Source organism: Solenopsis invicta, chromosome 14 (genome assembly GCF_016802725.1).
Source record: "Solenopsis invicta isolate M01_SB chromosome 14, UNIL_Sinv_3.0, whole genome shotgun sequence".
Classification (NCBI taxonomy): Eukaryota; Metazoa; Arthropoda; class Insecta; order Hymenoptera; family Formicidae; genus Solenopsis; species Solenopsis invicta.
The window spans coordinates 17,095,076-17,112,788 of record NC_052677.1 but is presented as its reverse complement, the minus strand read 5'-3'; the positions used below and the strand labels follow the sequence as shown (position 1 = coordinate 17,112,788).

Genomic DNA, 17,713 nt, shown 5'->3' with positions numbered 1-17,713 from the left:
ATAATTGCAAATAGATTAATTGATTAATTAATTAATGTTAACTTGGATATTTTTTTATATAAAATGTACATTTATTTGCAATCAAGCTAAACAAAAGAATCTTGCTATTATATAAAATATAACATTATAGTAATTAAAATAAATATTTGAGGATGTTTCGACTGTACAATACGCACTGAAAGTTATCGTAATTTAAAAGCAGAAGGCTTTTCTAGGTTTATTCTTCTTTTTCCCTTAATTAATAAACAATTCAATAAAATAAACTAAGGCAATTGATGTAATCGATTTCGGGTAATAATTTCCAATCAAGTTCTATCACCTCTCTCAAACCTGAATCAATCAAGGCCAGCGTGAAGCGACAGGTGATTCCGTTATCGTGTGGTTAATGGCAAATCCCCTTGAAGTGCATTCGGTGCACCTGGCACGATCGCCAGGGGGAGGAAGAGAACAGGATCAGCTCGTTGAAACGGACAAGAGGGTTCCACACACGCACTACATTATATCTTGCAGGCCTCGGGATCATCATCGTTTATCATCGCGCCTCATCATCATCCGACGCACCGTTACGCTCGCGTGCCCCTATCTGCATCGATGTCTATCACGATTTGCAATTTCATTATTTTTCATTAATCTTTGTTGCGAGGAGAAAAAGGAAAGGAGAGATAAAATAGCCTATTTAGTAATCGAAGTTTTTCAAAATAGAACCTATCGGATTTTATTTGTTTTAAATATGATTCGTTTTAAAGGAAAAAATATTTTATAATAGAGAATTTTTCAAAAATTATAAAAAGTCTTCTAAAATTCAAAAGCTTTATTGTTTGGAAGTCTCAATTTGTCTCTCTATTTATTTGCACTTTTGGTAATAGTATTATACCAATGAATTCGTACCAATTTTGTTCATTGTGAAGACTTCCTTCAATTAACATAATTAATAAATTACACTACATAAAAATAACACTTCCTGAAGAATAGGATTTCTTCAAGAAAGAAGAGCACTCCTTTCTTGAAGAAATCCCTTGTGTATTCAACTTCTATTGAAATTAAAGTCGCCAAACATTGAATCGCAAGGGATGGGAGGGGGGGCGAAAAAGACAAATTGACAGGCGAAAGAGGAGTCTTCGAAGAGTAGTTTGCGTGCGGTTTGTGTGAGTCACAGCCTATTTGGGACTCAAGTTGATCCCACGGGATCCTTGTGGGGATCCGCGAAAGGGGAGACGTGCCTACCCGAGACGTGCCTACCCTGTGCTAATTCGGCGCACGTGCGCGGGAAGACAGAGGAAAAAAAGTCCGCGGGAGACGGTCGAAATTGAAACGAGCTCTCGATCGACGTTCCCGTCAATTAGAAGCCCGATATTATCTCCGCAGTGAGTGCGAGGGGATTTATTCGTTGCCTTTCCTTCTTCGCTCCGTAAACGTGTCGCACTACGTGCCGTTTTAGGCTCACTTAGGCGATCGCAGTAAAAAGAACGAGGAACTAACTTCATTAACGCCCGCGTGTAACGGCTTGTCTCTTTCTCTCGGATCGCGTCGGATCAGTTTTATTGCCAGCGTTCGTGTTCGTGTTTGCGAGGAAAATTCGTTTATTTTCCACCGCATCTCGCGCAGAGGTCTCCCCTTCATTCGGAACTATATTAATACGGCGGAAATATCATGGGGTGTGACGGGTCGTCCCAAAGGTCGTATTTTTTATCGGTCGGAATCATTATTTTTTTATCAGAAAAGTCCACGTACGTAAATCTGTATTATATAGGAGAGTCTAATGATACCAAATTAATCTTTATCACTGTGTACATTATTTTGCGATACTTTTGAGATATGAGATGTAGAAATGAGTGATCCTCTACTTTTCATACGCGAGGAAAAATAATTTAAATTTAAATTGTCGCACAATTTTGCAGTATGATAACACGATTATGTACATTTGAAAGTGTTAAATTTAACGTATAGGGTCGTTACACCAGTCGCTGAACAGTCGCCAATAAATGGCTGTTTAGAAAAACTATTAAAATAATAAGACTTTAAAATAATAAACTGCAAAATTAATTTATATTGTTGAAATCTAATTTTTATGTAGATTTTATTAAAATATAATTTTTTATTTGTAAATGTCATTGTATTAAATTATTTTGTGTTTGTTCATTGACTGGTGCAGTGACCCTATAAGAAGTTTAAATAAAAGAAGGTGATTTTAATCGACACAATGATGCCCGAACGAGACGTAAAAAAGTTATGTGTATTTAGTGGGATTTTAAAGGCGTACGATTTATTATGAATCAACCTGGACCCCCGGTGAAACGGGGTCATAACTTTTTCGATCATTATCATCGCCAGTTATGTCATTTAAACGAGAGGTTAGAGAAAAAGCGATCCTTTCTTGGAAAAGGTCGTCGCACAGTCAAATTGCTGTGTGACAATGCTCGGACCTCATGTGGCGAGGTTGGTCAAGGATACACTATTGCAATTTGGCTGGGATGCTCTACCGCATCCGGCTTACTCACTGAACATATCGCTTTCAGATTATCATTTATTTCAGGCACGCTTTGCCTGACAAAAAAAATTCAGAAGTGTCGAAGAAATGAGAAGATGATTTAAAAATGACTTTATTGCGAATAAAGACTAGTTTTTCTGTCGCTGTCCGAAAGGTGGTGGAACAAATTGAATGATAATGTGGATTACTTTTATGATTGAATTATATATCGGCATACTTTGACAATATATACTGAATTTTGTGGAAAATAGTGAATTACTTATTTATACACCTAATATATTTGCTAATAGAGGAGATATCGAAGAAGATAAGATTCAGGCCACGACGCGGTGCATCCCAAGTTAATCTCATTTCGAATCAAGATTCTGGCACTATCCTCCAAATATCCAGGCGCGTCGCTTTCCGTTTCACGGATGCGTTGCGTCCAATCTCCAATCGTCATAATCTAATCTCCGTGTAATCTTCTAATAGAGCTGGAGGAATCCATCCCCGCGCGATACATCGACTGCTAATCAGCTTGGAAGCGTCGAATAAAAGGCGGAATGCGATGTAACACGTGCCAGTTGTCGAGCTGCTTCGACAGCTAGTCGATAGCGGAACTTTCCGTGAAAAAGGTCAGGCTTAGTCATCGAGAGAGGAAGCTTCTAAGGGCTCTTCTAATCCTCGACAGCAGCCTTTTCAGGGTGGGCCAAGATGTAACTTGAACTCAAACTGGCGTATCTAACCGCTTCTAGTCTTCGGTTCGTCTTTAGAGATAATTTCGATTCTGCACGCTGTCAGAATAAATTTTATTTGATCAACGTGAAAAAATAGGAGAGAGGCAATAATGATCAGCATGAAATTTATTATCGATGTGCATTCTTGCGTGCTGTTGCAAACATTTGCTCCGCGCGATTGCGTGTCCAGAAGGAGAAATAAATCATTCCTATCTCTCTCTCTTTTTACAACCGACTGTTGCCAATCAAAGATTGGCGAAGGTAGAGAAAGTATGCGCTTTACCAAAGTTCAATCGATTGTTATTTTAGTTCTTAGCAACCACAACATTAATTTGACATCATTTTTTATGATCAGTTATTTATTAACTTTTAATTCCTTAAGAAGCTAAACGTGACATTGCTCGACCGCATACAGCGAAATAGACGGGCAACGAAAGTTAGAGAATTAGAAAGGATTCGCAAAAGACGATCAAGCAAATATTTCTCTTATTCTACTTAAGCCTCATTCCAGTGGGGTAATTTTTACATCATTCGTTTGCTTTATCACATCGATTATTCACGAGGCGCATGCATTTGCTTTATCTTTATCCCCTGCGTTCGCGAAAAGAAAAATTTCATCCGCGATAAACGAAAAGGGAACTCGAAGTGGCACTCGATATAAAAAAAGAAAAAATAAATGTTCGACAATCTGAGAGTCGTTCAAGGGTAGATCGCGCTTATCGCGCTTATGTGCTATAAACGTTCTCTTAGCTTCACATCTACGGCAACAGCTCGTACGTACACCCACAAATAAATTCTCGACACGCAATATCGCGTTCCGTTTCACTTCCGCGCGTCTCAAGTTATGGTCCAGATAAAGCCCAGGAGACATTTCGTGAATTACATTGAGGGCGAAAAGAGATTTCTCGAGAAGGGGCGAGCCAACCGATTCTAAAGTTCGAAGGCAAGATCAAAGGCGAATCTGGGACGGATTACATTTTAATTAATAATTATATAATCAATAAATATGGTACATAGTTTCACAAATTAAATATAACGAGTTATATAAATGCGATGCAATAAAGCTACACACGCACGAGTATCTAATAGTGATGAGTTTAGAATTGATCATTGCTATCATTATTTGATCACCTCGATCTGTCAATCACACGCCTAGTGTACTAGTAAAATTTACACATAAATGCAATGCACGCTTCTAAGTGCCCCTACGTGTATGCACGCGCATCGCGTTGCAATGATTCTCTCGTACTCTCGAAGCAATCTTGAAACAAAGGGGATTCCATGAAGGCTGCGGTGCGGGAATATGAACTCATATAAAATGTTACGAGTTCACGTACGCGAAGATGCAAAGTGCAACTGCAAACGTTACTTATTGTTAGTTTTGAACGGTGTTCTCAATCTCAAATGTTAACTGAACATTCTGAATTAGTGTAATAATCTGGGAAATTGTACAATTATTTTTGGAGTATTTTGTTTAAGAGATTTAATTAATTATCAATCATTCGCTTTGCAAAGTACTATAAAAATTTCAAAATTGTATTATTATTATTTTTATGTGATTGCTCAAAGCTTTATAAAAATAGATAAAATTTTAAAAACGGTTTCTCAAAACTTAATTTAAAAAAAAAATTGTCTACATAAGTATTTAATAAATATTTAATAATATTTAATTAATATTAAATAGAAATGCTATTCGATTTACGACTGAAATCTTAGAATAAAACTTGTCGTAAGATACCTGTATTTGCAATTAGACTTAAAAATATTAGAATGAATTATGGAAACGTCCAAATTCTATTGTCATTTTTCTGAATTGAACGATGCTATACGTATTGTAGAGGCATTAGAAATGATTTCCGGAATCGCGTTCCAATTGTTAAAATCGATGAACTTTCAAACAACTGTCGACGCGTAGCATCGTATCGTATCGATCATGGGAACCGGTCGTCCCTTTAGCATTCCCACGTGGGCCGATATTGTCTTATCTCGGACGGAAGGAGCAATGAGAGAATAACGAAGAGGATATGTGAGCGCTGCACGTTAGTGCCAGTGCAGTGAGTGAATGAGAGCAGTCACGTTCATTGATCCTCTCGCAAGAAACTCTCTACAGCCCAAGTTCTTATTTTCACCCAGGGAGATTCATCTTGAACATCACAAGGAGTCTTTCAGCGGTAGGATTTTGTTTTTAATTAGAAATCTACGAGAATTCTTCACATTCAACATTCTATCAATTAATACTTTTACTCAAAGAATTTTCTTTATAAATGTAACATATTTTTTTTTTTTTTTTTTTTAATCAAAATTCTCTCGTAAAAGGTTCTTCATAGATACATCGTTCTGTTGTTTCCAATTTTATTCTCTTCTCATAAAAAAAATTCTTCATCGGTTTTCCATTCAAATTGGGCGAAATTAATACAATCAGAGCGGCGAGAGGACATTCGTCTCTGATTCTACCGAAAATTCGCAGCGCATAGCTGTCACTAATATCGCAACAGATCGATCGTCTCGCGTGATGAATCATTCTTGTGACAGGCGAGCGAATGCCCAGTCACGTTTTAACTCCCCTAAACTGTCTGTCTCTTTTCCTCCTTCTTTGTGCACTGAATAAAAAAAAGGAATCGAATTTATTACGACACTCCGTGACTGGCGGTTTCGATAGGGTCGCTTCGAACACAGATTCGATCTTTGCTCGCTGACGAGAATCGAACGGATGTCTTTGTTTAATCCTGAATGACATTTTGGCTTTATCTCGAAACAATTGTGAAACCTTATTGAATCTGTATTACTGTTATATAATTATAATCTTTTATATAAACCATTATGTATTAACTGTATAATTTTTTGACGTACATATATAGTTATAGTAATTCCTAAAAATGTATAAGACTATAATTTTTATTTTAAGATTTTTTTTAAATTAATTAAATTTCTATCGCACAACTTAATAATTTACAATTAAATAAAATATATGTATGTCAAATTTGACAAACATTAAAAGACTAAGAGAAGATAATTGTCGCTCAACAATTTTTAATTTTTACTTTTGTGCATTGAATATTTATAACAAAAGTAATTAAAGTTGCAGCAATAAGCAATAAATTAATTAAACAAAATATAGTCGCATATAACGCGATAAAGCTTCGTGTTTGTCATCGTGAGATTTTTTTGCATCGCCAAGCACTTCCATCCGTCTTATGTCAACCACATATGTGTCACGTATGTATAGACAATTGAAACAGTTGACGAATTGGGGCACTTGTAACTACTGTAAATCACTGTCGAGCGTCAATGAAGAAAAACGGTCGCTGTCAAACTGTCACATGTGATCTTTAAATGATAAATGCAGATTACACACAAAATAATTGAAAAATTTTAATCTTTTTTATTTCTACTTTGATGAATTAAATATTTACAACAAAAGTAATTTTTGTATAAAGAATAAAATAAACAAAAGCGAATAGATTTTTTTATGTAATTGATTCTGACTACGATAACTTCTACAAAATTATGTTTATTGTTGTTAAGATATTATTTTTAAATTTATTAATTTTTTAGATGAATCAATTGATACAAAAACCTATAATAGTTATTTAAAAAATTATTTATACAATATGCAATTTTTTTAAAGCAGTTATATGTTTTTTTGCATCTATTGATTTATTTTATTATTACACGCATCAAAGTAATAAAATATAATTATCAAGAAATGTGTAGTTTGCAAAATATTTTATATTTTTTGTTAAAATATACTAATTTAAAAACTCCAACTCGGAAATGACGCTTCAAGTGAAAAATTTTTATTCTGTTTTTTGATTCTTATATTTTTACGTAGAATCACATCCTTTCCGATTGTACTATCAGTTACGCAAAATATTCCGTATAACATACTTATAATTAATCATGTGTATTTAGGTTTCGAGATATCGTTCACTCGGCGAATTGCGTGTCGACGCGGATTATTTGACAGAAACAACGTCTACGATTACCCATGGAATAACGAATCGGGTGGTAGTACGAGGTAGCGAATTAATCTTCTCGCTCTCGGTAAACACGGACGGTTTATTTTGTCTACGGTGCGCTGTACCATACATTGCACCATTCGAACTCACATACAACGAGCTGCTGCAACAGCCGCGTGACTGTGCGCATTTAATGATGCAGCCAATTATTATCGTCTTATTGAGGCTCAGCCAACAACAATATGTCTCGTGATGATTCACAGAAAAATCAGTCGTAATTCTTTGCTCTTATGTTTTCTTATTGGACTTGGTAATAGAAGAATTAGGAAATAAGCACTCATTATTTCGCATTAAAATATGATAAAATTTCGCTATTATGATCGTCATTGATTTATTTCTGAGTTTACAGAAATATTACCACATTGTAATATTTTTATTAATTTTTATTATTTAAAAAATTAAAGAGATTATTTCGAATAATCTTTTCAATGAACATGCATATTTTAAATAATATCAATGTGACCATGTATAAATAATTTTATGAGACAAATGTATAATTGCATGGAATATTTTTTTAAATAAAACATGTATAAATTGCAAAAAATATTTTGATATTAATAGTTCCTAATTTTTTCTTGTTTCAGGAGGTTTGAAACACGGAAACGGTGGCGTAGGCAGCGCGAGCAGTTCTAGAAGCACCAGTCCGAGTCAACTGCAACCGTCTCAGGGCGGTCTCTCGTTCATTCCACAACCTAGGAGTCAGAATACGAATCGACAACCCACGGCCACCACACCAAGGTAAAATCAATATTAAAATGATACAAGTTTTTACATGCGGAGTTAATTGCCATTGAATATAATTTTATTATTTGGAAAAATTAAAAATCATTATCAGAGAATGAAAATTAATATAATAGTAAAACAATATTGTTTAAGATTTTCCCTTCTATTAAAAATGTATTAGATCAGCTATATAACTTATTGCAAGATTATTATACGTATAATCATAAATATTATTATTTAAAATGTTTATCTTAATAAGAAAAACATTTGCGATCTAAATTTCAATTTTTAAGCAATCTAAAATATTTTTTGTTTTTAATTTTTTTGTAATTAACTTGCAGCCCCCGAGCATCTACAGTGGGTCGGCCCAACGGAGGTCTGAGGTCTCAACAACAGGCTTTACCGTATTCTGGAAACACTGCCCCGCCACCACAGCCAAACAAGAATTCTGTATTAGATAAGTTTAAACTTTTCAACAATAAAGATAAAAATCAAGAGCGAGGAAAGACTTCGTCGGGAGTCTCGAAACGCACTTCCAGTTCTTCCGGATTTTCCTCAGCTCGATCCGAACACTCGGATAGTTCAACTTCCTTGTGCGATCAAAGTAAGGCTCAAGCTCAGGAATCACCAAAGAGTCGCGCGTTAAAATCAAAACTGCAGTCGGCCAAACCGGCGAAGCAGGCCAGTCCGAAGTCAAGCAGGAAAGAGCAGAGCAAAGCCCAGAGTAAGATTGCGCGTACAAACAAGGGTCCACAGATCTCTTCGGAAAAGCTGACGACGTCTTACAATAATCCGGTTGTGGAGCAAGATGTAAAAAGTGCTAGTAAGGTCATTGGCGCTAAATTACCGTGTGACAGGAAAACGCCGACTCTTCAGGAACTGGTGAAGCAACCGATAGTGCAACCTCCGAAACTAAATCCCTCCGTTCTGACGCCACCTAAACAAATCAATCTGCAAGATACCAAAAACGTGAACTTGAGGAACGAGCTTCCGACGACGAAACTTTCGCCCAGATCCAAGATGGAGCTTCCAGGCAAGATACCGGACCCAAAAATTTATTTGCAAAGTATGAAACCTCTGCCGAATGGTCTGAACAAGGACTTTATGATGCAGAAAGCTATTCTGGCAAATACCAATGGTATCATCAAGCCGTCTGAACCGGGAGAGATGCTTGTTCACGAGAACGATACTTTGAATCGTACTCTAAGCATGAACCAAGCGAACCTCGCGGAAGGCAAGGATCTTGTAGTAAAGCAGAAAGAGTCAGAAGTTTTAGATAGTCACGAACTGCAATTAAGAATGGAAAGCGAAAGCTTCGACTCACCATCAAAGACTCGAGTGTTGGACCAGGAGAAGGTTATTTGCGAGGAAGAAATAGAGTCTGTTGACGTTTCCAATGATAAACAAGATTCTGTGACGACTAATTGCGTGCATTCGGCAGCTGATGAAAAGTTAGCTAATACTGAAGACGGATCGTCGAGCATACCCGCGCAAAGCAATCTGAACTTTGGATCCAGTAAACCGTTGGCGGGTGCAAATAGTCCTCTTCACGGGTCGAACCAGGGCGGTCTCAGTCCGGGTTCCAGCATCCCGAAACCCACCGCACTCGTGAAAGGTACATCGAAACCATCGAAGGACAACGGCACGATCAGCGGAGTACCAACGCCGACAAAGCTGAAAAGCGGCGATACTCTGCATCGCAAACTCGATCCCAACACAGTAGCGATGGTGTCGCCGATGCCGAGTATTTCGGATCTTATGTCCGAAAGCTCGCACAGCAATTCTAACAGCACCGGGCAGAGTAACTCGAGCGACAGTAGCGTGATTTATAGGCCAAGCAGCGAAAGCGGCAGCGACATCAAGACGATCCCTAACCGCAAAATCGACACCACGTTTGAGCAAATGGAGAAGGTCAGTGTTTACGAATTTCTTTTGAACGATGACTGTCGAGAATGAAACCGGAATTATAATTTTAATAGTACTTATGTATGTAGATATTTATAGAATTGCGCAAAATGTTTTAACCGGAGAATTTATTTTTGAAAAAAGTTACTTTATTTTTATTATAATTGTCTTTTCCAATATAAAAAAGAAATTAAGCAAACTAAGTAAGAATTACTATATTTGAGAAATACAAATTTGAGATCTGTCAAGTGTTCGCTCAAACAAAATAAGATTTAAGATTTGGTATGGAAATCGAAACATCAAAATTAAAACGAAAGAATAAAATTCTTGATTTGAATTGTGTTAAACAAAAAGAATAAAACTTATTTCATTACTCTTTATATATCCTTCATTTTCATTTTTCTTTTTAAAGGTGCTGTCGGAAAGCTCAACGTGCGCCGGTGCTCTGGCAGACGATGAGGCCGAGATGACTGTGAAACCCATGCAACCTCTTCTGCGTGGGTACACACCCGGGGCCCGAGGGCTACAGACTCTACCGAGCCGCACCACGGGTCGACAGTACACCATCCTGCATTCATCGTCGCATCATCATGTCGGTGGTCACCACGACTACGCCGATGTTGACGTCGCTTCCGGTTACCTGAGCGATGGCGAGGTGCTGCGCGGAGGCGGCGTGAGCGTTGGCAGCAGAACCCTTTCGGATTTGTGCGACGGATACATGTCTGAAGGCGGCGCGTCCCTCTATGCCCGCAGGATCAACCCTTCCTATGGTCACGAGCATGACAGGTAAGTCCTTGTAACTTTTTCACAATGTTTACATTGCCCTACTACTGATCTTGTTTGTATTCCGATATATTTGCACTGCCAATACTAAAAATCTACAGTTTACATTACGTACTCGTATACTGTAGACGTTCTGTACTAGCAGTAAATTTCAGAATGCAACTTACTACTTTGAAAAATTCTCTTGTTAGGAGAAATGATAACTTGGAAGTTGAAACTATAAGAACGATACTTTATTCTCGTTATCGTTCACATTATCCTACATAAGTTGAAAAAGATAACACTCCTTTCATTTAAGATAAAGAGAAAAGGTATACATTATAATTTAAATAAAGATAAGAAAAAATTATTTATTTAAATTTAGGTTATCTAGATAATTTTATACAGATAATGGCAAACCCTGATTGTATAACAGTAATATAATATAATAATGTTAGTATCAAAAAAAATCGTAAATGAACGTAATGAGCGAGAAACTTTAATTAATTCACATGCTATTTTCGACAAATCCTTTTATGAATTTATAATATTTTAACTTAATATGTATACAGGAAAATATTACATTTCACGATCAGTGTATCAAAACATTAATTCCGCTTGTTCAGATTGTAATGCATTATTGCTACAATAATAAAATAATATTAGTATAACAAGAATATAAACTGCTGCAATGTAATAAGTTTAAAGTGCTTTGCTTTCGAATTTCTATCAATATCGCGACGAGCCGTTGCCATCGGGGTCTCAGAAGATCGCCAACAAATCAAATCGCGTCGTGAAAAAGACATTTAGGAAAGCTTTGCGTCGTGCAATTCGCGAGAGGCGTCGCGAAAGTTTACTGGATTGCCAACCGAATGGATCATTTTTTATCGAATGAAATATGAATGAGGAAGGTGCGAAAATGTACGATGTTCGCTCACGCAAGAGAGCGACAATAAATTAGTGCCGGCGACGCCAAGCGCGCGCCGAGTATTGATCAAGAAAGCTCGGGTCTAAGACTCTTGCGAGCTTTTCGGTGAAAAGCCCGTCACCCTCGCGCAGTCTTACATCTCCCCGGTCTTCGATGCATCGTATTAATCTTCGTTAATCGCTGCCAAATAAAATGCATTTACAATTATTTTGCGTCACTTAATCGAATAGAATTCTCTCACAGCAGAATTAACTTGAAAAGTATTTAAAATTTTAGGAAGTTGGTGCATAAGAAATTTCTGAATCTTTCTCGGTTAATTTTATTTTTTTTGTAATTCTCGTACGGCTAAAGATTACAGCTTCTGTTTTCTGGGGGCATTTAGCGTAGAGGCACTTTCTATTTTAGACAACGTTTAAACGTTGCCCGGCACACAAAGTGGATTTGCGTCGTGACTCGTTCATTACGCTCCGCCACGCCCGTACCCGCTCTCTCCGTGTTTGCAACGAAATACTCACGACCGAGAGAGAGCTTTATTATTAGCGAAGCTCTGGCCTGCGTACATTCAAATTAAGATTTGAAGTAGCGAGCCGAATCCATTAGTGAAACGCGAGGACGAAGCGTAGGAGTTCTTCGCGGAATGCATTTCCTTTTCATTGATCGTATGCGTATATCTTGAAACTTTCGTGTTATGTGAACTTTTCCGCGCGTCGGTTACGACAACTAATATTCCAGAGCCCGATGCACTCGGAAGAAAAGTGTTTAATTTTAAAATATTAAAATGTTTTATTTTTGTCTGCGCTTTTTTAAATACTTGAAAATGGAGACAAATATAAAATATTTTTAGTATCTTGAAACTAAACATTTCATCTTTTAATGCACGAAACATCTACTGTCAAATTTCTTGTGTTTTTCCTTAAAAATGGAGATAAATGGAAAACATTTTAATATCTCTCAAAATTAAACATTTCATCATTTAATTTCTACTGTCAAATTTCATGTTTTTTTTTCTTGTGTTTTTCTTAGAAAAATTTAATTTTCTGAGGAAAACACAAGGAAAAAAAATAAGATAATTATTGTTTGAAGCAGTTAAAATTTATGCTTGATTCAATAATTAAAATTTTACTTTGGGTAATCTATTTGTGCTGCTCGTAAGCGCGTCAAGCAAATGAGTCACGCGCTGCACACGAGGAAGATATGACTGCCGCACGGTCCAGCTATGGCCTCTAATTAGGCAAAATTCATGTGGCTAATTCCGGAGACGCTTCCAATTACTCAGCGCTTCATGAACTGCTTTTACCGCGATCGAATGAAAGCATGGTCAGCCATTCGATTAATCCGCCGAAATGATTTTCTCCGCAAACATCCGCAATCTCGTCGTGATACTATCGGTAAAGTTAAAGTTTCGCCTCGTGAGATAGAATCCCAAAAATGAAGTTTTAAAGCAGTCAATGGCACAAAGAGATACTTTTGAAAAATAAAATATTTTTGGAAAAATGTTTCTTTGGGTAGTGCCTTTAATATCGTAAAAATTTTGTTTTGAACTTTTTCTGTTCTATTCAATACGTTAATACACTTGGAAACAAAAATCAATAAAAATCGATTTTATTCAGATGCTTTATTTTTTTTAAGGGTGCACATACAGAATATTTTTTAAAACATTAAGAAAATTATGAAAAAAATTACAAATTGTTTTATATTGCATTTGAAAATAGAACAAATTTGGTTACGATTTTCTATCTAGATAAAAAATTATTTTGATAAAAAGTAGACATGTGCGCTAATAAAAATATAATTAATGAGATAAGAAATAAAAAAAATCTGAATTTCTTTATTTAAATATTTTAAATATTCAAGATGATTTATGTAAAATTTTATTGAAAGGCAGAAATCAGTTCTATAAAATAAACAAAATTTATTTATTAACAAAATAACTAAACAAACAATCATGATAAAACTTTGTAAATCATTTTGAAGTACTTATACCAAAAAATTGAGATTTTTTTTAATTGTATAAAAAAATTATTCAATTTTTAAAATAACTAAATTAAATAGAATAAATAAACTATAAAAATATGTTATTAAATAAAAATGTAACTTTATCCACACAACTTTCAAATAGTTTATTTAAAATGTCGGCACATTTCCAAATTTCATTTACTTTGCAGGGATCATCCTTAATGTAAATTAAAGCACTTGTATAAAGATAAACGCCTCTTATTTTGAGTAGCGTATTCAAAGCATTAAAATCACGCGCAAGAGGCGCAAATCGCCCTTGCGTGTCTTTCCTCGTTAACTCCCAAATATATTATACCATATCCAATAATTAAGGAAGAGTTTTACTCAAGTGATATCACGCGCTGTGCAAGATGTCGTTTGCTATAATACGCTCTGGAAATGCGCCTGAGGATACGGACGATCTCATCGCCTAACTTGCTTCGACATAATCGAGCCCGTGGCGCGTATCATCCGCTTGAAACCCGACGCGCTTTTCAGAAATTCAATATACTCAGTCGTGAGACCCTTCCACGACCCTCATAGCCATCATCGAGGAAAACCCCCGTAGAACCTGCAACAAAGACGTCCGGCATATTCCGATGATTATCACACGATCTCGCGAAAGCGTTCTCTCTTTGCCATTGAGAAAATCCGTCTAAATATATTTAAAGCTAAAAGGATCGAATAGCTGCATTATGCAGACAATAGCTTGAAAAAGAATAGTAATTCTATCAGAATATTTTGTTTGGAATATACATGTATCAATTATACGATACATGCATTAGATGTATCGAGAATTGCTGATAACGATTTGCTATGCTTTCTATTAATGTCAGAATTATTAATAAAAAAATTCAATTTAATTAGGACATTAAAAAATCAAATGGTAAAAGTGGTTAAAAGAAATAACGCAGTTGTAATAATGCACGATATAAATAATATAATGTCTCTTTAAATAATCTAAAATTTTCTCTGAATGCATTTTTATATAATTTTACTTAGAGAGATATTGTATTATTAATATTGCATTACAATTATTTGTATTGCACTACGAACTGTGTTAACGCTTACAGCCATCTTTATCACGAAAATGATTAATTACTAATTAATTTAATTAGTGATATAGAGATGCGCCTAATTGTTCAACGACAAACTTATAACTTTGATGTCACAAGTTACCCAATGGTAACTTTCGGTTATGTCTTTTGAAGCGAGAACACACGCGCTTCTATTTAGCGCGCGATATATTCGAGAATATATCGCGCGGCACAGGCGGAGCGACGACGACGTTAAACGAGACTGTGTTACGTATATATGTATATAGCGTTTGCAAAAAGATAAGCGCCTTTGTCCGTTCTGACAGCCTCTCAGTATTGTCCTGCAGCTCCTTTCCGCGTTTTAGAAGCCGATTGCGACGTGTCGCGTGCCTTTTCCTCGCCCTCGTGCATTCTGACGATGAGATGACGATGCCTGCCGTGTATCATTCTGGCACATCTCGTCGTTGGGTATGTGCCAGATCCTTCGCAGGAACAAGTTTGAACAATCAGATTATGTATAAACAGTTTTCTAAATTTTTATGTCTTTACATACAATGAAATTAATTTTTACTTGTACTTCGACGCGAAATAAAATTTATGTTATAATAAAGTATTTCTTAAGAATTGAATTGTACTTCACGTATATAAATTATTAATATTTAATTTGATTTACAGTTAAAAATATAAAGTATACGGACAGCAGTCGGTATTAATACTAAGAAAAGTTTTTTTGTAAATGAAAGAATATATCTTCTTTGATACATTGCATTGCATTAATGAAATATTGACATTAACAATAACTGTTTATTACACGATAAGAAATAATTTTAAGTAGAAGAAAAAATTTTGTACAACCTTTTTTATTATGATACTGAAGATTTTGATTGATCTAATCATTGATTGATGTGAAATATAACGAAAGTTTTTATTATTATATTGAAATGGATTTAAACGTTTACATAAAGAAAAATGGTGACTGTTTCCAAGTTAAAATAGTAATATTTATACGTTTACATTATATTTTTAATGCATATATTATATGAAGAAATGGAAGAAATGGATTGTTGACATTTATAAAACACAAACACAGAGTTGATCTTCCAGACTTCAGTCTGAAAAAAATGAAATAACATAAATTGGTAGCATGCCAGGATATATTACAGGGAATCCTCTCTCTTTTCGAATATTTATGTTTCATTTGCAATAAAAATGCGGGCGTAATTAGAGACTCTCGAGACACTTCTCGCGACGCAAGACCTATTCATCTAGACGAATCGTGGCGGAGACGGACGATATATTTATTCGCGGCGGTCGCGACGCTTGCGTGGACGCCGTGACGTCACGGCGATCGATTCGGCGTCGCCGAGCGGTGGCGCGATCTGCCGGTGCCGGCGCGTCATTTCCAGGGCGGTCCGAGGGGTTGTCTCTCGGCGGGGTTGCTTTCCCAACGACGGTGGCGAGAGAGTACGTGCCGAACCGCCGAGGGTGGGGAGTGTCGTCCTCATCGTCAACATATCGCAGATACGCAAAGTTTATTTCGTACCGGATGACAATTTTCGCGCTCTCCTGTCTTCGTCCGCGGTAAAACCGTTCCACGGGGTGGTTTCTTCCGGTCTCCTCGGTGTGCGGACAGTGTCCTGAAGTAGCGAGGGTGGAAGACCCGGAAGGCTACCCGGAATCCGCTGGAAGAAACGCGGCGGCTCAAGCTGAACGGTAATCTCGTGTTTCTCCGTGTTTGTTCGAAGCTTTCTGTCGGCTAGTTCGGGACGTTGCCTATCGGGGATGAATACGGGGTGTGGAAGATGGAGCAGTTGGAAGGGCAGAAGAGAAAATCGGGAAGGAGCGCGGTCTCGACACGTTATTTTAGATGGCATAAATATATTGTGTTTTGTCAAACAATTCTTTAATATTTGTGATGAAAATGGAAGTTTATCCAAATCTCAAATTTAATTAGAATTCTTTATTTATTAACATTGTGTAAAAAATATTAACCTTGCGTCTACGATCTGTTTTTTTTTTTTATTGTACAAGTGAATTTTTATTCAAATATTTTCAAATTTTTGTTAAATAAAGGTTTTAACATTTGAGTTAAAAAATTATTTGATGGTGCAATAGAGATATATGTTGAAAAGTGATCTTAAATTTTTCCATATTTTTTGAAAGTCTAGAATAATAATGAAACTTGGGCTGAACAAAAAAAATCCAGATCGCAGACAGAGGAAGTAAAAATGTGATTGCAAATGGAGGGTTAAAATTGCCTTCTCTGTCTCTTATTGTGATTGTGATTTTTAACTGTATTTTTAGTTGTATTTATACAGCAAAACATCGTATAACTTTGACATACATCGATTAACAAGTAAAGTAACATAACAACATCTTTATTTTTTTCTTATTTTTAGTATTTTTTTATTTTTAGTATTTGTCGATTATTTTTAATCTGTTATTTTCCAATCAATTTACAACAGTAATTTTCCATAACAAATTTCACAGTCCGATGTAACGCATTTACCTTCGTTTTTAGTATTTATTATTTTAGTACTTTTCTTATTTTTAGTTATTTTCGTCTTATTTTTTTTTAGTATTTGTCGATTACTTTCAATCTGTTATTTTCCAATCAATTTATAACAGTAATTTTGTGCAAATTTCACAATTCGATGTAACGCATTTACTTAAGTTTCTCTTAAATTACCTTAGCAACCTCGTTTTCGCGACAGTTACCTTCCGGAAGACTTATTATGTAAATAGCTACAGACTTCGTGATCATTCTAAAATCGCGCGAATTTTTCAAGACAGCTCTCCGTTCTTCTTGTTCTGTTATTTTATGTCACAGAATACGATATCCCGAAGTTAGACGTGACGTTAGGGCTCGTTGCGATGTCAAGAAAGATAGTACTCTGAGTCACTGAGGAAAAGAGACTTAAAAATTTATTTGTGGGATATAAATTTATTACATTGAAATAAATTTTTATTTAAATACGACGAAATAACGTTGTATTCCTAGCAAATAAATAAATTAATATGCAAAAGGAGATATATTTCACGGAAATGTATATTTTATCATACAATTAATTTCTTTAATCAATAAATTGTTGAAGAGAACGTCACAAGTAATTTGCTTCTGCATATTTTCACTGTTTCTC

General features: G+C 35.8%; 1 protein-coding gene across 6 annotated transcripts in view; it reads left to right on the top strand.

Annotated features, from left to right (window-relative positions):
• Nucleotides 1–17,713, top strand: part of LOC105207673 (protein sickie) — a 200,428-nt gene that overhangs the window by 111,377 nt on the left and 71,338 nt on the right. For 5 of the 6 annotated variants that reach the window (XM_039457302.1, XM_039457300.1, XM_039457301.1 and 2 more), the window contains 3 exons: nt 7,808–7,961; nt 8,288–9,857; nt 10,264–10,637. In XM_039457302.1, coding sequence (XP_039313236.1) covers nt 7,808–7,961; nt 8,288–9,857; nt 10,264–10,637 — 2,098 coding nt within the window. Of the gene's footprint in view, nt 1–5,073; nt 5,376–7,807; nt 7,962–8,287; nt 9,858–10,263; nt 10,638–17,713 lie in introns of those variants that run through there. The other variant, XM_039457304.1, reaches the window with a different exon arrangement.